General features: G+C 49.1%; 1 protein-coding gene across 3 annotated transcripts in view; it reads right to left on the bottom strand.

Annotated features, from left to right (window-relative positions):
• Zfyve28 (zinc finger FYVE-type containing 28) overlaps nt 1–23,215 on the bottom strand; it is a 93,235-nt gene that overhangs the window by 30,557 nt on the left and 39,463 nt on the right. For all 3 annotated transcript variants that reach the window (XM_085692032.2, XM_085692030.2, XM_085692031.2), the window contains exons 2-7: nt 17,750–17,890; nt 11,336–11,473; nt 9,776–9,978; nt 8,754–8,843; nt 7,598–7,687; nt 52–153 (exon numbers count right to left, since the gene is read on the bottom strand). In XM_085692032.2, the coding sequence (XP_085548158.1) occupies nt 52–153; nt 7,598–7,687; nt 8,754–8,843; nt 9,776–9,978; nt 11,336–11,473; nt 17,750–17,890 (764 nt within the window). The remainder of the gene's footprint in view (nt 1–51; nt 154–7,597; nt 7,688–8,753; nt 8,844–9,775; nt 9,979–11,335; nt 11,474–17,749; nt 17,891–23,215) is intronic.

Raw genomic sequence — 23,215 nt, 5'->3', positions numbered from 1 at the left:
TGATTCAGGGGGCTGAGCACTTGACTTCAACAACCGCCCCCCAGCCCTCACCTTATTTTCCGCAGCAACGTGTGGAAGGGCCGGAACAGCTCGGACATATCCTCCGCCTTTCGGTCCAAGTTCAGGGGTCCATCTGCATAGACCACAAGGCCACTGCATTCAAGACACACAAGCCAGTTTGATTAGGCTCTACCGGCCTCTGAGTGAGCCCTGTAATTTCAGCTTCAACATCTGTAAGAAGACTGACAGTCAGCTGGAACCTGGGGCAAGCCCAGAGCAGAGCTTAGCAATAACTTGCTCCTTCACCTCCTATAAACAGAGTTTCAGTAAGTCAAGGAGAAGGTGATGCCAGTTACTATCCAGACTTTGCCATTGAGTTTATTCGCTTGACTCACAGCAGGGACCTAACAACCATGGAGTATATTTCCTCACCTCAATGCTGCAGAGAAATAAGATTGAGATTTATTACTAACATCTACCTCAGTGAAAGCGAAAAACAGGCTCTGTAGAGGCTCAGAGGAATCAGGCCTGAAATTGTCACTTCAAAAGCCAAGCATGAGCTAGAGAAACGAGTTCCTATATCACCCATCAGGGTAGGAAACAGCCTGCTGTCTACCCCAGACAACACCAACCTTTCCCCAGATGCCCCCACCCAAGGCTGGGGCTGTCTTCAATGTCCTTTCCCTGTACTTAGCACCCAGTTCAACACCTGCTGAAAGCCAGCAGCACTCAGGTGCCACATTCGGGCAGCCCCAATCATATTATCTCATTGTCACAGCCACCTCCACTTGACACCATCTGGAAGCCCCAGAGCCACTGCCCAGCTCTGAGAGTGCCTCCACCAGCCAACTCCCAACTCATCTCCTTCAGGATGTTATGCCTGGACCCTTCTCCAGTATCTCCTCTGGTGCCTCTCGGGCCCAGGCGCTCACGTTTGATGTGGCTCAGGAGCCCCCTGACATTTACCTGTGCTTCTGCTTTCTCAGCTGAGCACATAGTAGGGCTATTTGGGCTTTCTGCTTGGAGATCCCTGCTTGTTTCTGCTTGAAGATCCACAGCTGCGACATGGTCTCCTTGCCAGCAGAGCCCCAGCTGCCACCATACCACCCAGAATCCCTGTCAGTTCCTAAGTCTTCTTTAACATACCCAAGTTGGTAAGAAAAAGTGACAAAGGGACTGTTTTCCCCTTAGAAGGCTGGATTCTGTGTGCAAAACAAGAATCAAAAGTCACAGAAGAAAACAGAGTACTGTGCTGCCTCTGGACTCGGTGATCCTGCTAAGTCACACCAAGCAAAAGCAGGTTGGTTTGTGATGGGGGCTATACCCTGGACAAACAAGGCCAAAACTGAGAAAGGGGGAGACAGCGAGACTGTGTGAGACTCTGTGTGTGTGTGTGTGTGTGTGTGTGTGTGTGTGTGTGTGTGGTGTGTGAAAGGGGGGGGGACAGAGACAGAAAGAGAGAAAACTGGCTTACGAGATTGGAGAGTAAGTTCAAACTGCATGGGGCAGGGGGCAAGCAGGCTGGAGACACAGGGATGGGTGGTCACCATAGTCACAGACGGAATTCCTTCTTACTTAGCGAATCTTAGCCTGTTTTCTCCTTGAATTTCAATTGATTCTATGAAGCCCACTGCACTATAGAGGGAAATCTGACAAACTCAAAACTCTATTAATTACATGTTAACTCGTTTTAAAGATGCATTCACAACAACCAGACACACAGAGCCAGCGACAACAGTGTATGATGTGGTAGCCATGAACCACAGCGCTCACTGAAGAGAGCTCCTTCCTGCTCCAAGGCTCCTGCATCCTGGTCTGGGATCCTCTGCCAGCGACAACAGTGTATGATGTGGTGGCCACCTTCCACAGCACTCACTGAAGAGAGCACGCCTTCCTGCTCCAAGGCTCCTGCATCCTGGTCTGGGATCCTCTGGTCACAGTGGAGGGGTTTCTGATCTCTCTTAATTCCATTTCCCTGGCCTTCATGTCTAAGTGGCCAGACCATCATTTTTATTTGTAGTGAGTTTGAAACACACTGTATGAATCCTTTTTTCTTTGTGTTTCTTTTTCGAAGTTTTTTTTTTTCTCTGTAGGCCCATGAAGGCTCCATGAAGGACCTATGAAGGCTCCATAAGAATTTAAAGGCCAGGCAGTGATGGCACACACCTTTAATCCCAGCACTCGGGAGGCAGAGACAGGCGGATCTCTGTGAGTCTGAGGTCAGCCTGGTCTACAGAGTAAGGTCCAGGACAGTCAAGAATACTACACAGAGAAATCCTGTCTCGAAAAAAAGAAAAGAAAAAAAACCAAACAAACAAACAAAGAAAGAATGTACAGAATAGCTGTTCTATTTCAGCCATAAAAGGGCAGAGGGGAGTTGCAGGAATTGCCCTGGACCTGGATGTCACTCTGGAGAGCACTGACATCCTACCAATCCATGAACATGGGCTATTGGTTGTCTTTCTATCTTGGTAGACTTTATTTTTTTTTCCTTCACCATGTTCTGCAGTCTTCAGTAGCCATAAGTTTGACTTCCTTGGCTAAATTCATTCCTAAGTGCTTAATTCTTTTGATTGTTGTTTTTAAAATCTTGTACTTGAGGCTGAGAGTATGGCTCAGTGATATAGCATTTGCCTGGCATGCATAAAGCCAGGATTTGATCCCCAGCACTGAAGAAAAAAACCTTCATGTTTCAAATAACATTTAATCCCATTCAGTGGAATATTAACCCTAAAAAGGAAAGAAATTCTAACGCATTTCAGTGCGCTGAGTGAAATGAACCAGTCATAGGACTAATCCCGTGTGGTTCTACTTACAGACAATTCTGAAAATTCCTGGTATTGTCAGACACAAAGGGAAAGTAGAACAGTGAGTGCTGGGAGGGCTGGGGCTGGTTTAGCATGGAGATGGGCAGTGTTTGACAATACTGAGTGTTCACTCAGGAAGGGTTACAATGGGGCCAGAGAAACAGCTCAGCAGGTAAAGTCACTTGGTGTCAAGCCTGACAACCTGAGCTCAGTCTCTAGGATACACATTGTGGAAGGAGAACTGAATTCCCCAGGCCACGTACAGACCTACACCACATATATACACACACACATACATACACACACACACACACACACACACACACACACACACACACACACACTTAATAAAAATCTTTAGCTGGGTGGTAATGGCACAAGCCTTTAATCCCAGTACTTGAGAGGCAGAGGCAGGCAGATCTCTGAGTTCAAGGCCAGCCTGATCTACAGAGTGAGTTCCAGGACAGCCAGAACTGTTACAAAGAGAAACCCTGTCTTGAAAAACAAAAAAAAAATTAAAGAAAGGCTAAAATGGTAAGTTTTATATTATATGTGGTTTACTTTATCACTGTAGTAAAAACACTTGTGTTTCTGTTTACAGAAGAGTTAATAATTTTTACAGAGCACTGGGGCTGTAACTCGGTTGATAGAGCACCTGTCTGGCATGCATGAGGCCCAGGTTCTAACCCCAGCAGTGCAAGCCTATAATCCCACCATGCAGGAGACGGAGACAAGAAGACCAGAAGTTCAGGTCATTGCTTGGATACACAACAAGGATCAGCCTGAGATACCTGAGACCCTTAAAAAAGGCCTGCCTGCTGGTAGTGGTACATGCCTTTAATCCCAGCACTCAGGAGGCAGAGGCAGGTGGAACCCTGTGAGTTTCAGCCTAGCCTGGTTTACAGAGTGAGTTACAGGACATCCAGGGTGACAGACACACAGAGAAACTCCATCTCAAAGAAAAGAAAAAAAATGAAAAAAAAAAAACAAAAAAACCCTACCAAACAAACAGAAAAAGCAGAAAAAGCAATCTTGTAGTGACAGCATTTGGCAATGATCTTGTATCTAACATAGTGAGGATGCTTCCATGACACACTAGTGTTTCCTTCTAAGATTTTGGAGACAGAAGTATCATTTTTAATCAGTGCCTTGGTTTTGGATATTCAGTCCCTCAAATGTTTCATTTAAAAGCAATACTCTCTGGATAATCTGTATAAATATGTATCTTAGCCTATTTATACCACTGCAGGACCAGAAATCCTACAGAATCAGAAAACAGGAGAGAGAGAGAAAGAGAGAGAGAGAATATGCATGCACGCATGTGAGTATATGTGTAAATGTAGGTAGTGGAAGTGGCCACAAAGGAGTCTGGGTGATACAAGTATGCTGACATTAGTGTCAACCAGTACACGAGTCTAGCTGTGGTGAAACTGGGATCTGAATATTTGTGGCTGGGTCAGAAAGTAGGAAGTTGTACTTATGGAATATTAAAAACCAAACAGAGTAAGCATACCCATTATGTGAACCTGGAGGTCCAGGAGAAAGAATTGGGGAGAAGGTGGATGCATGAGGCAAAGGCCAGGCTGGGGCATCCCACGGGTGTGGGAAGGTCTACTGTCCAGGAGGTGGAGCTCTGGCAGGTTATGAACAGGTGCAGTGTTCTTGCTTGAAGATGCCAAGACCACCAGTGCTCTAGGAGGGGAGGAGGTGTCACTACTCACACAAGAGGGCAGGACTGAAGAGTAGGTGGGGCCAAAGGCCAGGCTCACACAGATGGCACTGGCTGGGGGGCGGGTACTAGATCCGGCTACAGGAATGCTGAGGTGTGGACAGACCTTGTGGGGAGAAATGGATGATGCAGAGTTGACCCAGGTGAATCAGGGCATGGGCCTGTGGGATTCTGGGCTGGTAGGCAATAGTGGCCCAGTGGCACAGGCCCATGTTGGCCAACCAGATGTGCCGGCTGGAAAGTGACGTTCAGTCTATAGGTTTGAGGTTCTTTATTCTTTTAAGGAACTGCTTTAAGATAAATACCTTAAATTACATCTGAACATAAAAGGAAGCTGCTCCCCAGACCCAGTCTCTCCTGCACAAGAATGCCAGGACCCCCTGGATGAGGGTAGGCTCCCCAGACCCAGCCTCTCCTGCACAACAATGCCAGGACCCCCGGGATGAACGTAGGGCCAGATACACGGGTACTCAGCAGACAATGCACCTCACGATCCCTCAGACCTACACCTGGTTCTGACGTTAGAGGTTTGCTTCTGACGTTAGAGGTTTGCTTCTGAGGGCCCTGTCATGAGCCAAACTCCATGCTCTGAGTTCCGTGTTCCAGTATCTGCTCTCCTTTCCTATATCCTGCATCTTCTCTGCCTTGTGGAGAGCCCTTCGGTCATCGCAGCTCTTTCCAGACCTTCTTACACCCTGAGCAGAAGGAGCATCCTGTCTACCTCTAGACGCCACCTAGAACAAAACTCACACCTACAGTGGCCTCATTCTACTCCAGGACTAGTGATCTGGGTGGGCTACTGATCCAGTCGCCAGCGGTATGAACACTGACGTCAGCACACAGGACACCCATGATGCTGGTCAGAGAGGAGTTGTCTAACATGTCCAGGCACAGATGAACAAACATGGAAAACAGACTCCAGGATAAAACTGAGTATGGTGGGGTATGCCTGTGATCTGGTACTGATGGTAGAGGCTGGAGAAACAGAAGTTCAGGGTCACCATTTGCTACATAACGAATTCAAGGCCAGCCGGGGTTATAGGAAACTGTCTTAAACCCCACCCTCACCCTCCAACCAACAAACAACAAGAAAGAAAACAGATTCCAGAGTTAAATCAGGAAACAGTGAGAGCAAGGGCTGTCTGACACCTCTGTTTATTTTAAAACTAGTCTGCTGCCTAAGATGAGCTTCAGGGTGCTCCCAGGGACTTTGGAATAAGTTTTCTCCCAACCACACCTGCACTTAGCCAGGAGAGCAGTGGGCAGGGCAAGGAGGAAAGGCATACCCTAAAATGGCAGCTGGTTCTGCAGAGCTTCCCAGGAAAGCCAGCCCCTGGATGGGTAAGTGCCAGGAACTGTACTACAAAGCACCTACAAGGGTCTGTTAAAACGAGGGACAGGGTTTTTGTGTTGCAGGATCAATTCTCAGAGGCGTCCATTCTCAGGCCATGAAGATAAGGGTCAATATCTAAAAGTCTCAGATCCCAGGCAGTGGTGGTGCACGCCTTTATTCCCAGCACTCAGGAGGCAGAGGCAAGCAGATCTCTGTGAGTTTGAGGCCAGCCTGGTCTAGAGAGTAAGTTCCAGGACAGACTCCAAAGCTACAGAGAAATCCTGTCTTAAAAAACAAAACAAACAAACAAACAAAATACCAAACCAAACAAACAAACAAAAAACTCTCAGACCCACGCTGGTCAGCATAAACAAACAAGATTTAGAGTCCAAAGAGTTTTCTGTTTTATTTTTCAGACAAAGAGATAGGACCAAAAAAGTTCACCATTTCCTCTTACTGAACCACAGAGACACCTGTGAGCCAGCACAGGCCTACAGGCCCGCCCGGGAACAGACACTTCAGCCCACTTTATGTGAGCTGGGGGCAGCTCAACATCCTCAGAAGGAATGACACCCCAGATTCTGCTGATGAAGGGCATTTTAAAGGAGCAGCCCTGGGGTGTGGTGTGGGACTTTGGGTATGTTGAAGAGAAGACAGAGAACTCTGTAAGGAGAGGGGGAGTGTATGAGGAAGGGGACCAGAGGTGCTGGACCATTAGAGGGTTCTGGAAACACCAGCCATTGCTCAAACATCACTATGAAGACATCTAAAATACACAAGCCAGGAGCCTGGCAAGGAGTGTCTGGCTTGGCACCAGCACCCTGCACTACCTGTGCAATGGAGGAAAGTGACCCTGTTTTCGAGAGATCAGAACTGACTGTCCTGAAGCAGCCCTCCAGCCCCAAGTCCCTACCTCCCATGGAAAAGTATCTTTAGCAGACTGCTGTGTGTCTGTCTTCTAAGTTCCCAAGGTCCCGCTGTGACCTAGATCTGGACCCATCCTGGCCTCTATGCCTCTTCTTCTCCCCACAGGATGCAACATCCACACTCTGGGCCCAGCAATGCTCCTGCATTCCAGGTGGTATTACTGGACCATCCCCCAGACTGCAAACACAGGCAGCCTTCGCCAAGCTCCCCAACCCCATGAACACCCACCCGACAGAAAGATGGAGCACAAAGGGGAAATACGCTCCAACAGTTGGGCTCTGCCTGTGGCCCTGCACTCACAATGTCCAGCAAGTGATAGAGCACATTGTCTCTGAGGGATGTGAGGCCCCAAATCCTGCATGCTTTCTTGATGCCTTGAACCTCACAAGAATCCAAAGGCTGACCTGTGAGTTCCTTATTCTCCCTAGATCTGTTTTATTACCATTCTGGTGGGAAAGGGCCAGAAACTAGTCACTTAAACCAACCTTATTCTCCTTTGGGAGCCAGGGCCCCTTATCCTCCTGTCACTGCTGGGCCTGCCACCCACAGCCCTGCAGGGTTACACTATACCCAAGAGACCCTGCATGGTGTGTGGGTCCGAGTGGCAGGGCTCACTGTCTCAGTCTGTAACAGGAGATCCCACAGCCCCCACCAGGGGAAGCATGAAGTTCTCTAAACACTTGGCTCCTCATCTACCAATGGAGAACAGGGGACCAGATTGGGACTGCTAGGGGTTGACCAGGGCAGAGTCTGCAGGGTGTGAGCACCATCACCAGTAGCCAGGAAGTGGAGGGCACTCACCACACAATGGCCAGCCGAGGAATGGTGAACATGAGGGCAGGTTCGTAGTCGTCGATCATGTCCTGGGTCAGATAGCCGAAATCCAAGGCTCTGGCAGAGTGAAAGGGAGTGAGGGGTATCAGTAGGTAGATTCCACATGTTGGGAGCAGAGCACCCAACCTTCCTAGTAACCCCAGGGGACAGGCAGGTGAGGAGAGCGGCCTGTATTACATCAGTTATGCATGGAAGACAAGGCCGTGCTTTGCTTGGAAAGCCCCAGAAGAGCAGCCAAAGCTCAGTCTTTTTCCTGCCTGCTCCACCTGTCCCAGAAAAGAACGGAAGGGCCAGAAGTGGGTGATATGTGTGAAGATACCCCTCATTCGGTCAGTGTCTGTCATTACCGGTGTTTTGCCTACCCCTGAAGCCAAGACAACTCAAGGGTCAAGCACAAACACGAGGCAGGAATATTCCCCAATCCAGCACTTCTAGAGAATCTAGGTTAGTTCCCATCCCCCACCGTAAGCAGGTGGCTTTCCCGACATAACACCCCATAAACAGGTGCTGCACCATCAGGACTTCAAAGCAAAATGGATTTTCTGTCACCCTGTTTTCTGGCAATTTGAAACACTTGTGAAAGCATAAACGGCGAATGATCATCCTTTTAAAAATAACAACTTGTGGTGTGATTTAGTCAGTTTCAAAACCAGCACTACTGTCAACACTCTGAGGTGAATCTCAGTCCCAGACTCTATTTGGAGACTCTGACTGAATTGACAGACAAGGCCTGATGGAAGCAGCAAGGATCCCCCCTTCTGACCAGGCCTGCACCCGCAGGGACCCACGGAGGCTGTGAGGAGAGCAGAAGCTGAGGAGGAAAGCGGGAGATGAGGACACAGAGAGGTGAGGGAGGCAGGGGGCGATGGAACTAGGGGATGTGTGTGGGGGGTCTAGACAGCAGCTGCTTACTAAGGGAGAGACTTCTGCTGGCTGGCGGACACATGACTCCGCTAAAGCACCTGCCCTTTCGATCCAGAGCAGAGGGAACCTGGGGTGCGAGTGAGTGAGGGTGCTGCCTTCTGGGTGCCAGCAGGCATGATGGGTAAGGAAAGCAGCAGGGTGTTGCCTCCCTAACCTGGGTGTCCCTGACAAGACGCCCTCCTAAGCAGCCTGCCCTCACCTCTCCACTGTCTCGCAGAACAGAACGATGACCTCCTGCTGCACGTAGTACTCTCTGGGGGACTTCACAGGCACCATGGCTGAGACATAGCTGCAACATGGAGACCGTCAGACCTTTGCTCCCCAGCTTCCCAGGCCTCCCCAAACAAGAGCATTAAATCAAAACCACAGACCTTGATACCACCACTACCAAATGCCTCTGAGTTCGTGCATGCACAGCTCCAAGCTTGACAGAGATAATTTAAGTCAGAGCTCCTGCTAACCCAGGCTTTATGTGGCCCTTCTTCCTGCCCCCCAGTCCTGCTCCAGTTCAGACTTGACTGCCATGAAACCACCCCATCCACTTAAAGTAAGTGTTCCCATCTGGACCCTAGCTCTGAGGAAGCAATGCATTAGTATATATGAATCCATGAACGGGGAGCAGGTGCCTGGGACAACCACTCCCCCAAAGGGTACAAGGTCAGACCCTGTGTATCTCAGCTGCCCAGGAGTGGTTCCAGATGTACATGGGACTCAGGGTATTTGCTGAGCAGCTGTGGGATGTTTATCTACCTGATCCCAGGTGAGAATGCTTTCAGGTCTTCTAAATTACCAACTTTCTATTTCTTGCTATGAGACACACAAAAAAAAATAATACTCAATTGTTTGTACCCTGACTTCTGAGAGCATACCTTCTTCTAGAGGCCGCTCATGGTATCCCACACTCAGTCTTTATTAACAGAGGCCACTGAAAGCAAGGATTTTCTGTCTGCAAGCATCACAAAGTTGGTCACAGAGCACAGCAGGCCTCTCCTGAGCCCTGTCCCCCAGGGGTTGTGACTGCCAGAGCCCTGCTGGACTCCATGACCTCTGCTCTCCCTCGTCCCTCGAAGGCTCCCCAGGGGCTAGTCACCCAACTCCTCCTTCATCATTTTCTACATGGAGACATCAAGACGTGCCCCCAAAGAGCCGGTACCCCAAACTCATGAGCAAAAGCCATGGTTCCAAACGTCTAAAGCGCATCCACAGGGCCCTCAAGGTCACCTCAGCTCGAACTCGGCAAACAGAACATCAAAATGCCTCAGCGCTTCTCGCATCTTTTCCGTATAGGTGTTGAGGTCTCGTAGTGCCTGGTCACGGAGAGTGCCCCGCACATCCTCCAGGCTGCGCGTCAGTTCCTTGGCCAGTGGCCGCATAGCCATGCTCTCGAGCTCACGATTCATGATGATGGAGCCGGCTGCCAAGCACTGTGGGCAGGAAAGTATGCTTAAGAACGGCCTGTAGCTCTTAGAAAGAGCATGTCCTCAGGGAACCTGACCCTGTGCACCTCAAGACCTCAGGGCCCAGTGTAAGACGCAATGCAAGGGGAAGATAAACCCAGTAATATGATTCTTACTGCCTCCTGGTGCAGGGTGACTGCTAGGAGCCAAGAGCATCTAGAGGCCACACTCGGGGTTATGTCCTGAAACAAGGCAGCAGCAAGAGTCCAGCCACCCTCCAGGCCATGACCTTTATGGGAAGTCGTAGATGCCTCTTGCACACATACATCTAATGCAAATAGAAACATGACCTCCCCGATACACATAATCATCCACCAAAAAAGTACCCCACTCGCAGTTGGTGAGGAGGCCTCCATGTACCCCAAATCCCCGCATCTGTGAGAGACCCCAGGCTGTGCTCAGAAACATAGGAAGTTTGTCTACTACTCTCAAGGTGGAGACCAAGGAAGGAGTACACACAGCCTCCACTTGGCTTCTTCTGGTATAGAAAAGAAACTCAGTCTACTAGCTGGCTTTCACCAGTTTAGGGCAGAACCAAGCTACCAGCCAATCCTATCGGCATGAATCAGGACAAGAAGCAATTTCCTGTCAGCTGAGGTCACTGATTTCCCAGGTCTATCCTGAAGGGGAGCGTTGAACCGCAGGTGCCAAGCCTATGCAGCAGCCACACTAACGGAGCAGGAGGCAGGTAAGATCCGGGGTTGCATGGGGAGGGGTGTCAGGGAGTCGACGACAGCACAGAGGAATGACAGGTGACAGGCTGCAGTCATAGCCCTAGGGTCCCCAGGGTTTCGAAAACACTGACAAGGGAGATAAGCTGGAGCTTCACTTTGTTGAGGAGTACAGGAAGTTCCCAGCTAGGAGGAACAGTGGTCCTACAACCCCACTGGGGAAGGCACCTTCCTCGTGCTTCAACTGTCTCACTGGAAGATAAGCTATGGTGAGATATGGAGTGAGGTCCTCTGAAGAGTGAGTGCCCCCTTCTGCTGCCATTGCAGTGGGTGGGTGAGAACGCTGCTCATGCTGGTATCTGAGGAGTAGTGACAGGATCCTGGATGCTTGGGGGTCTAAGAAGCTCCTAACCACCAATCACATGAGAAACTTCATCTGCACCGGCAGTGCTGGGGAGGATAGGGGCTTGGCTGTCCAAAGGGCCGGTGGCCAAGGAAATGCAGACCACATCTTCTGTAAGCAAAGGGTGGATAGAACCCCTGGAGGACACCAGGCATCTATGTCTGCAGGTGCTTGTGGGCAAGTTCACAGGGATGTGGCTGAAAAGGGGTGTTCAATGTTAGGACCAGGAATCTCAGCAGCTGCCCACTACCTCAGCCCCGAACCACAATTGGCCAGCCAAGTTGTCATGCCGGATCTCCTCAGGAAACTTGACGCAGAAGTCCCGAGGGGCACGGTCTTGAGGGATACACTCCTCCATGATCTGATTAATGATGTTTAACACATTGTCCTGAAACAGAAAGAAAGACTGCTCACCGGAACTACACACGACTGGCAGCACATCCTGCCTCCCCACAGGAGGCTCAGAGGGAAATGCCTACAACCATTCCCTCCTGGGACAATACCGATGTGTCCCCTAGTGGCCTGTTGCTAGAACACAGCCCTGTGACTTGGCTGAGAAGCAGATTTCATATCACTCTTTGTAACAACTGAACAGTTTTCATAGAAAGAAGACCACTTCCCTTCTGCCTGCCCCCTGCATGCCACGGACCCCCAGGCGCCTCTGCACACCCAGACATGTTCTCTCCCAGGCGCCTCTGCACACCCAGACATGTTCTCTCCCAGGCGCCTCTGCACACCCAGACACGTTCTCTCCCAGGTGCCTCTGCATACCCAGACACGTTCTCTTGGACACCAGGTCAGTGAACTGCTATGAAAACTTGACTCTGGGAACTGGGGAGAAAGCTCGGCAGATCCAATGCTTGCTGTGTAAATATGAGGACCTGAGTTTGGATCCCAGCACCTACTCTTAAAAGAAGCCTACAGCAGCACAGCTGTGACCTCAGCACTGGGGGAGGGGTGGAGCCAGGAAGACCCAGGGGATTTGCTAGATCCAGTTTCAGTGAGAGATCTTACCTCAAAAAATAAGGTGGAGCGCAACTGAGTACTGCTGGCCTCCACACCTGCACACATCACCACATAGGCACACAGTCTCACACACACACACACACACACACACACACACACACACACACACGACTTTCAGTGTCCATTTCTGCATCATTATTATTCACAGTACAAGCCTAGGATACCCTTGGTGTGTCCACCTACCTCTAAGCAGTGACATTGCTGAGGGCCACCACGTGAAAGCAGCCCTTCCACTATGTGAAAGTCTCCCCAGAGTGGGGAATGTCAGTTTCTACAACAGAGTTAACATCCAAGTATGAGCAAAAGGGTCCCCCAGCCCCGTGATGACCAGCTGGGGACCCTCGTCCTCGGTTTTCTCACAGGGTCAGGGACACAAATCCGTATCTTAGGACCAGGTAATGGAGTCTGTTGGGCCAGCTCTTTCAGACACTCCTCCTCCTCCAAGCTGGTCTGGGACCAGCAGAAGGACAGCAAAGCTCCTCATACAAAGGCAGCCCCAAGTCCACCCCAATGGCTGTGCAACCTATGGCAGGGCACCGACTTTTCTGATCTTCAGAAACAAAATGGAGACCACAGTTCCATGGCAGCTTGGAGTCTGCATATGTTATAGTTTGTAAGACTTGGGACCTTCCCTACACAGCTGCTTGTTTGTTTTGTTTGACACAAGGTCTCATTTTGTAGCCTGGGCTGGCCAGGAGCTTGTGAGATTCCCACTGGGATTCCAGTTGATAGAGCTGCTTGGGGAAGTTGTGCAACTCAGGGAGCAGAACCTCGCTTGGGGAGCAGGCCACCAGGAATAGGTGTGTTCTCTTCATACATACGCACAAGCCACTAGGAATAGGTGTGTTCTCTCCACACATACACACAAGCTATAAAGGAACAGGCCATTAGGAATAGGTGTGTTCTCTCCACACATACGCACAAGCCACTAGGAATAGGTGTGTTCTCTCCACACATACGCACAAGCCACTAGGAATAGGTGTGTTCTCTCCACACATACGCACAAGCCACTAGGAATAGGTGTGTTCTCTCCACACATACGCACAAGCCACTAGGAATAGGTGTGTTCTCTCCATACATATGCACAAGCTATAAAGAGTCCCATCAAAGAGAAACTCAACAAAGCCAAAAACAGTTCAGTTGAGATGATAAATAAAACTGACAAACACATTCAGGAGACACAGCTCACAAGGGAGAAGACATCACCACGCAGCCTACAGATATTAAAACGCCTGCACGAGCAACTTACGCTGACAACTTAGAAGAAAACTACCTTGTAGTAGACTCCCAAAGCGCTTTGAGAAGAAACAGAAAACCTGAAAAGCTCTGTATATATTCAATAAAATGAATCTAAGGTTAGAAGTATTCCCATAGAAAAACCTCTGGATCCAAACAGAAAAATAACACTAATTTGACACAAATTCAGGACCCTTTCCCTCCAAAAAAAAAAAAAAAAAAAAAAAAAAACCCTAGAAATGAGAGCATCTCCCAACACATTCTATAGGTGTGCATTATCCAAATACCAAACCTTCCTGAATAGAGATGGAGAACTCGTATCATTTTAAATTCATTTTGAGGCAGAGACTTATGTACACCAGACTGGCCTCAAACTTGTTGTGGCTCTCCTTGAACCCCTAATCTTCTCTACCTCCAAGTGCCGGGTTACAGGTGTGCGACAACATACCTGGCTATACTATATGCAAATTTCCTAACAAAATTTGAGGAGGTTGAATAAAAAGCATGCTGTACCATGAAAGCAGAGAGAGAAGATCTAGATTCCGTGCTTCTAAGCAGCATGCCTGACCTCTTATGTTTTGTTTTTCTATTTTGTGGCTGGTCCACAGGCATTGAACCCCTGGCCTTACACACACTAAACAAGAGTTCCTATGTCCCAGCCATTCTACAGTTTAAAAGTTTACTTTTGTTAAGAATAGGGTCAAAATCTGTCTTTATGTGATGCCCAGCTGATTCCTCTGTTCTCTTTCTCCTGGGGAACTGAATGGTACCTTCCACCACTCTAACCACCATGGCCCTCTGACTTAGAGGCACCTAACAATGCCATTGCTTTTTTGTTGTTAAAATATTATGTAGTAATGCAATGCAGGAGTCATCGTGTCTGAGGATACTGAACGAGCAGGGCCAGACGAGTGCAAGATTTCTTCCACAACTACATAATTGTAATTCTAACTACAGAAATGGGGAGAAGCCTGAGTGTCTGTACTGGCACAGTATCAAACTTTCAGCAGTTTGACACAGCTTACCGTCATTTATGTGATGCCCTGATTGCTATCAGAGAGTGGATAAGACATATCATTAAAGAAGCCATGGTGTTGAGCAATTATACTTAGGGGCTGAGACAAGAGGGTTATGAGTTCAAGCTCAACCTGACTAAGCAAGACCCCATCTCACAAAGCACATGAAGAAAAAAAAAGAAAGGAAATGAAAGAAAGAGGCGAGAGAGAGAGACAAACGGAAGAAAAGGAAGAGGTAGCATTTTAGGTCAGACCCACCCCCTTTGCCCACTGTGTGCTAGGAACTGGGGGTGAACTAGTGGACATTACAGACAGAGCCCTGCCTCGCAGCACATGCACGCAGCTGATGCTGGGCAATGGCAAAAATAATAATGGAAACGCATAAAAGTATTCAATGCCATTTACCATAAGAAACTTGATATCCCAATAGCCACAAAGAAAATATTTGACAAAACTCCAACATCCATTCCTGGTAAGAGCCCTTGGCAAGCTATAAATAGAAGACAACTTCCTTGTCATGGTAAAAGGGGTTCTGCAGAAATCCTACAGCTAACACGCTTAATGATAAAGTACTGACCACTGACTGTCCAAGGTGAGAACAAGTCTGTTCAGCATGTATGCCAAGCATTGAACGCCAGGAGGGTCTCAGGGAGCAGGGTTTGTCACACAACACAAAAATGAAGAGAGAAGTAAAAATCTGGGGTTGGAGAGATGATTCAGAAGTTACAAGTGCATGCTGCACTTACAGAGAACTCGAGTTCAGTCCTCTGCACCCTCACGAGGCAGCTCACAATTGCCTGTAGCTCAGCTCTAGAGGGATCTAACGCCCTCTTCTGGCCTATACTCATGTTCACATACCCATACAGTTACATATGCATACACACTATCTAATAAAAATAAAATTTTAAGGAAGTAAAAACCTTTATTTGCAGAAAACATTTATATAATATCTATTAGACTCTAAAGAACACTGTCAAAACTAGTACATGAATTAGAAAGTGATCCATGAAATGCATTTTGGAACCAGGCACAGTTCAGCTACTTGCTGAGGCAGAAGTATCTCTTGATCCCAGGGGTTCAAGGCCAGTTTAAGCAACATAGAGACTCTCAACTCAAAACTGTAATGTGTATGTGTTTGTGTGTGTGTGTTCTTTCAGTTTCTTGGCATACAGTCCCTAAAACACTTGCAATTTCTGAGGTAATAGAGTGTTTGCCTATGTTAATGAGATGGCAGATAGCCAGGCTCAGAGTAGCTTCAGGATGGGACTAGTCACTCTAGGGCACAAACTCAGGAGAGGGCATCGGTCACACCTGCACATGAAACCAAAGTTCAGAGGGCTTCTGGGCTGGTAAACTCATCTGCAGTCTAGGATGATGGTATTTTCCAACTCCACAGAGACAGGGGTGCCCTGCTCAGGCCATGTCCGGATATCACCCTGAGTGATCTACACACATGGACACCTGCCTCCTTTGTCATAAATATCACAGGTAAAGGAAGCACTCACCTGAACTCCGACACTGTCTTCAGGAAGCATTAGAACTGCTGAACTGAGGGCACCCATATGGTAGGACAGAATACTATGTTTCTACTGTCAGAAGTGGTAAGGGATCCTGTAAGATTGGAGGGCAGAGAGCAGGAAGAATAGTGCAGTGTAACCTGTATTCCCTCGGGAAGGCCCCAGGTCACAAGACCGGTTTATAGAAATCCATACAGAGCAGCACCAAGCACTCAGAGACTAAACTCGATAAAGTATGGTGCCAGTTGGAACACCATAAAGAGACATGAAATTCTGGGTTTGTGGGCAAAACTTGCACAAGGTGCCGAGGATGGGAACTGGAACCCCCAAGCTACACATGCTGGGCCTAAGCCATCTAACGGGTGCCCGTGGGGCTAGGAAGCACTGTGATACATGTCTGAATGGGGCAGCGGAGAAACTGAATCGACAAAGATAGTGTGGCCATAGGGGGCCAAGAAGAGGAGAGAACTGAATCCTGAATCTAAGAGGCTAGAAAGGGAAGTAGGTGTGACGGTGGTTTGAGGTAAGATAGGGAACAGGGTCCTGAGAGCCAAGTAACAAGGAATAGTACTGAGGGCTATGCACAATCTCTTGTCCCATGCTTCCCATCCAGACCCCAAGATAAGGAAAGAAGGTGTGTCCTTAAGACACGGCCTGGACCTAAGTGATTCCCCCAGACCCTTCTCACAGCATAAGGCTCACTGTGATGAGTCCTGACCCTTGACCTAAGAAGGGACTACCAGCTTGACATTCCTTTCCCCAGTCTACCTAAAATAACAGCCACTGACATTAATGCATACCTAGCTAGTCAGAGAGAGATATTAAGCTGGCCACAGCCATATCCCAAAGTGACCACAGCTGCCCTCTTTTCCAACACACAGGAGCAGGAGGAAGGAGCCTTCAGCCCCTCTGAGCATCTGTCCTGCAGGTGGCTCCCTAGTAACTCTTGTTTCCAGCAGGAACTCCTGGAAGCAGGGAAGCTGGGCCTGGAGAAGCCTAGAACCTCCAAACAGACACATGGTAGGTGGAGGCTGTGTTGAACATCTCAGAGCCACAGAACCCAAAGAAGGAGCAGATTATGAGGCACAAACAGAGTCTTTACACTGGAGCTCCGTGGGAAGAGGCCATAGACAAGAACATCCGTGTGGGGGCAGCCTGGAGAGTGATCACCTGGCTATTTTGTGGAAACCACATGCAGCAAGGCCCTGAGGACCACAGTGACAGAAACGGGCTGGCTGTCAGGTGAGCATGCACCAGCCCCACGTGGCTCTCAGAACAGAGAACCCAGCAAGAACTCATAGGCAAAACACACAAAGAAGGTTCCTGAACTTTCTGAAAGACTGTGCTTGTCACTTGATAAAACTTTGTCCCTGCTGGAAACGCCTCGTGAACGTTTGCTGCACTGGAAGAAAATGCTGCTGGGAAGTTATTTTTAGCAGCAGCTTCCAGGGCTGTCTCTGAATTATGCAGCAAAAGCTCCCAGCACCATGAGTCAGCAGCCAAGTGTAGTCACGTCCCCCACTAGCTCTGCACACATTACCCAGGGCAGTCAGAGCAAGAACCTCCCTATCCGCTCCTGGCCCTCAGCTTCTGCTCTTCCCCCAAAGCCCTGTACAGTTAGCACTTGTACTGTGTCTATCTCCCAGTCCCACATCATCCTACCCAAAAAACGCTCCTCTTGGGTCTAGTTTCTTCATTATCTCCAGGGCCCTGATTACATTCCTTCAGGGCATGATCAGAGGGCAAAGATACATCCTTACCAAGGACAGGTCACAACAGCCATCCTTGTTACACTTACCCAAGCAAGAATCTCCCCAAGACCCTCCAAGATGAAGACACATATCCCGATGCCACCACCTGCCCACTCACCTGGCAGGAGCGGAACTGACTGACGAGCAGTGTGCACCGCTGGGGCTCCTTCCGCCCATCCAGGCTGTCCAGCTCTGCAGCCACCTGGTTCAGCTCCTCATCAGCATAGTAGAACTGGGCCAGCAGCTGTGGGTCTGACCTCTGCAGGAGAGAGATGTGTCAGGAGCATGAGGAACTGGTAACTGGTAGCAGAGAGACCTTGTTCCTACAGGGCGGGCTGCCATTGGGATGACCCCAGGGCTGAGTCCCTACCCTGAGCTCTTCTACCCCAAGAAGTCACCATGTCATCAGATTTCTATATAAGAACCTTTAGGAATACAGCCAAAGCTAGGTCACTGGGGCTGTGCCCACTTAACTCATACTATACAAAAGATTCACATTAGGATCATAGGTAAGAGAAAGAGAGAGGCCCAGGGCCCTGGGGTGACAGAAAACCTCTTGGGGAGGAAAATTATATAAGCCAGGCCTGGTGGCACACACCTGCCTTCCCAGCACAAGGGAGGCTGAGGCAGGAAGACTGCATTCGATATGAGCCTGAGTTATGTAATGAGATTGTGTATAAGAAAAGTGTTTAATTTACAAGTCTAAACAAGTGACAACGATGTCCACTGAAGGAAGTAGCCCAGAATAAGACGCTCATTTCCCTCCACTGAAGCGAGAACTGGCAGGGCGAGAAGTCCTCCACTCCTGCCCTCTCAGCCCCGTTTCTGTAACACTCGTTTCCTCAGCTCAGAGGCCTCCTTTCCACTGAACTCATAGGCATTCCAGTCTTGCAATAACTGAACTCTAAGTAGATTCAGGCTCCCTGTCTCTTCCATCAGGCCTGATGCCTGCCCACTGTCTCTCTGCTGAAGCCTCACCGGCTGGCTTCTTTTTCTACACATGCACAGGAGGCCCACCACTCTGGGCCTTGGCACAGCGGTTCCCTAGGCTCTGAGGTATGGAGGACTCCTTCCCTTAGACCTGACAGTCCAGGATTCAGAGAGATGAATCTCTCTGAATGGGAGAGGGCTGAGGATATATGGCTCAGAGGGAGAACATCTGCCTTGCATGCACACGGCCCTAGCTCAACCTCTATTACCAGAAGGAAATAAGACCCAAGAGCGGGAAACGTACCCCAAATGTGCCGACCCAAATTTACTGTAATGCTGTTCACCTGTGTGCACACATGCACACACAGCACAAACGTGACACCTGGCCCACGCTCTCCCACTCACACATATGGCTGTGTTTACACCACAGTGTGTTAAACATAAGGGAATTTCTGGCCACTGTTTGTATTTTCCTTTTCCTTTCTTTTCCTTCCCCTCAGTGTCCCCCTTCCCTGACCCTTCCCTTTTCTTCTACAAGGCCAGGCCTCAGGGAGGCTTTTCTTTAACTAGAGGGCCTTCGTCACAGACGTGCACCAGCCCTGAACCTCCCAACCAGCCAAAGTACTGGAAGGGGAAGAGGTGCCCCGGTTGTGGCCAAGCAGGCCCTCATGGGACTTGAACTCCCAGGGTCACTACTCAGAATTTGCACAGCACCTCACAGCCAGCTGTAGTGCCTGATCAAGATGGGTATCAACCCTTCCCAAGAAACTCTGTAGACAGCCGAAAGGAAACTCCCAGATGCTGCCTGCCCTGGTCTAGAAGCAGACGCAGCACCCTCCGCTTTAGGTGGGTGATGACATCCTCTAAGTGGAGAGAGCAAGGTTCCTGGTGCCACCTTCCCCTACACACCTGGACTGACTTCTCAAGCTACTGCCACCCTCAGGAGGGCTGTGACACAGAGACACTGTGATGAGATGCGATCAAGATTTGTAGCTGGGGTCTGGAAGATGCCTCAGTGGGTAAAGGCCTACCGTAGTCTACCGTGCAAGCATAATGTCCCAAGTTCAGCTCATCAGAGCCCACTTAAGGCCAGAGGCAACAGCATGCTTCTCTAACCCCAGCACTCCTACCACAAGACAGGAGATGGAGATAAGAGAGGCCCTCGAAGCTTACGACTGAGCAAGCTCACAGGCCAGCTAGACTGCATACACAATAACAACAAAGGGCCATGTCTTCAACAGGACCAATGTCCAAGGTTGTCTTCCGACCTACGCATGTGTGCAATGGCACAGCCACCCACATTCACAAACACAAATCCATGCGTGCAAGCACACATGCACACAACACAACTGAGATGGCTCAGCACATAAAGCCAACAACAGGGTCTGAATGCTGAGGTTCACATCATGGAAAGACCCAGACTCCGCAAGTTGTCCCGACCTCCACATGCATGGATAAATGAAATAAGTTTAAAATATTTTTTTTAAAAAAAGACAGGGTGGGCTGGGTGGTAGTAGTGCATGCCTTTAATACCAGCACTAGGGAGGCAGAGGCAAATGGATCTCTGAGTTTGAAGCCAGGCTAGTTCCATGACATCCAGGGCTACACAGAGAAACCCTGCCAAGAAAAAGAAAAAGAAAAAGAAAAAGAAAAAGAAAGAAAGAAAGAAAGAAAGAAAGAAAGAAAGAAAGAAAGAAAGAAAGAAAGAAAGAAAGAGGAAAAAAGAGGGTGGCAGATGAGAAATACATTCACTCCTCTCTTCCCACAGCATAGTTCCTGTCCCGGTCCTCTCCTCTACATGGTCGTGACTCTCCAAGGCTGAAGCTGTCAACTCACACTCTCTGACACCCAGGACCCCGATCTGGCTTGTGGTGCCACTAGCTTCTTCTCCTAGGTGCCAGGGCCCCCTGACATTCACCAAGGAAGAACGGGTAGCCATAGGCACACCTATTTCCCAGTTGACAGAAACAGCTTCCTTCCACAGAAGGGGCATGGCTTCTCAGAGCAGAGACAAACTACTGGCCACCCAAATGACTGTGCTGGACACTCACCAATGCTAAGGCTCACTTTACCTGTCACCAAGCTTAGGGTGGTCACCCAGGTCAACAGAACTACAGCTCCCTTCTGACCTCAAACTCACAAGCTCCCCAGCAAGATGAGTATGGGAGGTGGGGAAGGCACCTCTCAGATCCAAAGCTTCTTAAGTTCTTTGTGCAACTGTACGTGGTTGGCGAGCAGCCTCCCTGTGTTCCCATCAGCCCCAACGGCTGCTGTTCATCTCAGCAACCCGGCCAGGTACTGAATTTGGGGAACTGGATAATGTCACTTCCAAGAAGCAAAGTGTATACAAGACAAGGGAGCATGGTGAAGGGCTGTTTCTGGATCAGAACCTCACTATACGTGAGCTGACCCCAGAGTCAAATGTTCTCACCAGGCTAGAAAGAGAAGACTTGGCACAAACGAGGTGCAAAGAAGCTGACAGTGGCCTAGGGTTGTCAGGAAAGCCCCATCTGTTATAGGCTCCCAGGTTGCAACCCACGACCCAGGAATGAACCCAGCCTCAAGAGCAAGAGGGTTATATGTGGTCTCCTTGGCCCACCTACCTCCCTCTTCTCTGTGCTCTGCCAAAGTCAGCAAACACCCAAGTGTGCATGAGCAAGTGTGCACATGACCTGTGTGTGCATGCATTGTACATTTGTGTCTATACGCGTGCGTTTCTCTAGTATGTGCATGCATATATGTATGCACAAATGTGTGAGTTCACTGTTAATCTAGGGAGGACCCAAGCAGAAGGCCCACGCCTGCTGGCATTCTAAAGCATATCCCCTGCTGGAGTCAGGTCCACCCTCTGCCCCGCATTCTCCATGGCGACTAGAATAAGACACATTCTCTGTCTTGGAGCCTTCATGTGGATTTAGGGTAGACACTGGGGAGGAGGACAATCAGTCTAGAAGGCCAGAGCCTCACCCCTCAAGCAGGTCCACGTCTGTGTTGTAACAACAGAAGAGCCCACTCAGTAGCCATGATAGTGCTGAGGGCCCACAATCAGGGAGACAGACCATAAAGAGAAACATGAAGGTTTCTGCCACAACTACTTCAACATCTTCTGGGGAGACTCTTTCATATTACTTGTCCCTGCTCACCTCACTTTACCATGGACCAGAAAGAGTTCTAGTGTAGAAAGAGAAGGGAAGTCACCTGTTCCATCAAGTGACATCTGACCTTTGGTTATAGGCTTGCTGCTAGGGAGAAGCTATGCCTTGCCTCCCCCCTGGGCAGGTATCCACAGTAGACTCAAAGGCAGCTGCACTCAGGCACATCCAGGTGGGCTGATCCTCTCAGGCCTGTCTGTGCTCTGCAGCCTCACCGGGGGAAACTGCTGTGCTGCTCTGCTCAGCACCAGGCCTCCCTGCTGAGCTGGTATCACTGTGGTGACTCCTCAGTCAGGTTCATGAACTATTCCATCCCGGGATCACCTTACCCAGTCCACATCCCTTCACAAACCCTCCCACCTTCCCATCCAGCCAGCATTAAACTGCCTACCAGGGAACCAAATACCAAGAGTCAGCAGGCCCTGTGACTCAGAACCAGGCCTGCTTAACAGCATCAGCATCTCCAACAGACCTCCTGCAGGGCTATCTGACCCTACAGAGACTTCTGCAACCTATACTCATGCACACACACACACACATGCACACACATACACATGCATACACACACATGCACATGCACACATGCATGCACTCCATGTACCTGTAATCACAAGACAAGGAGGCAGATAAAAGAGGTTTCCCAGGGGCTCACTGGCCAGACAATCTAGCCAAATCCATAATCTCAAGGTACAATAAAAGACTCTGTCTCAAAAAATATAGTAGAGAACAAGCAAGAAAGGCATCTGATATCAACCTCTGACCTCTATCAACATAATATACATGTGAATGCACCCATGGACGTATTTACAGGCATACAGAAGAACATGAGTTTGACTGAGCCAGTTACTAAAGAAAACAGGACTGCATGGAAAACTGTAGCCAACAAAACTGCCTATACCTTGTAAATTTATCATTGGTTAATAAGTTCTGACACTGTAGATGATACAAATGAGTTAGCCTATGTTTCTGACATAGCATACTCATGACAAGCATCCAATCACCAGCATCCAGAATTCCTTACATGCCTCTTACTCCAAAAAGCCAAGGTTCTGAGAATCGTGCATCTATTCTGGCAATACACTGAGTCCACTACCAAGGGCAGCCTCAATGCAGAGCACTGCTGGGCCACGTAAAGAGATGTCCCTGCACGTGCAATAACCACACAGCCCTCGCCTTGCCCCACCATAGCAAGCGGCCATATTTGGGCTGACCTGTATGCTCTCTTGGAGGATAAATTCCAGGAGTAGGGACTCACTGACAAGGTGGAAGGTGCCAACAATATATGGCACGGCTGTGTTGTTCTAAAGAGCCCAGCTGTGCAATCAGGATCAGTCCACCAAAAACCCTTCCTGCTGAGCTTAGCAAGAATGCTGGGGCCTCTGCAGAAAAATGGAATCCTGTCTGTCCACACACATGCATACACACACACACACACACAGAGAGAGAGAGAGAGAGAGAGAGAGAGAGAGAGAGAGAGAGACTGATGTGGAGGGAAATAACTA

The sequence above is a fragment of the Myodes glareolus genome, chromosome 8, assembly GCF_982192425.1.
Source record: "Myodes glareolus chromosome 8, mMyoGla1.1, whole genome shotgun sequence".
NCBI classification, from domain to species: Eukaryota; Metazoa; Chordata; class Mammalia; order Rodentia; family Cricetidae; genus Myodes; species Myodes glareolus.
The sequence above is the reverse complement of the archived record's forward strand: the minus strand, read 5'-3'. Positions and strand labels throughout refer to the sequence as shown.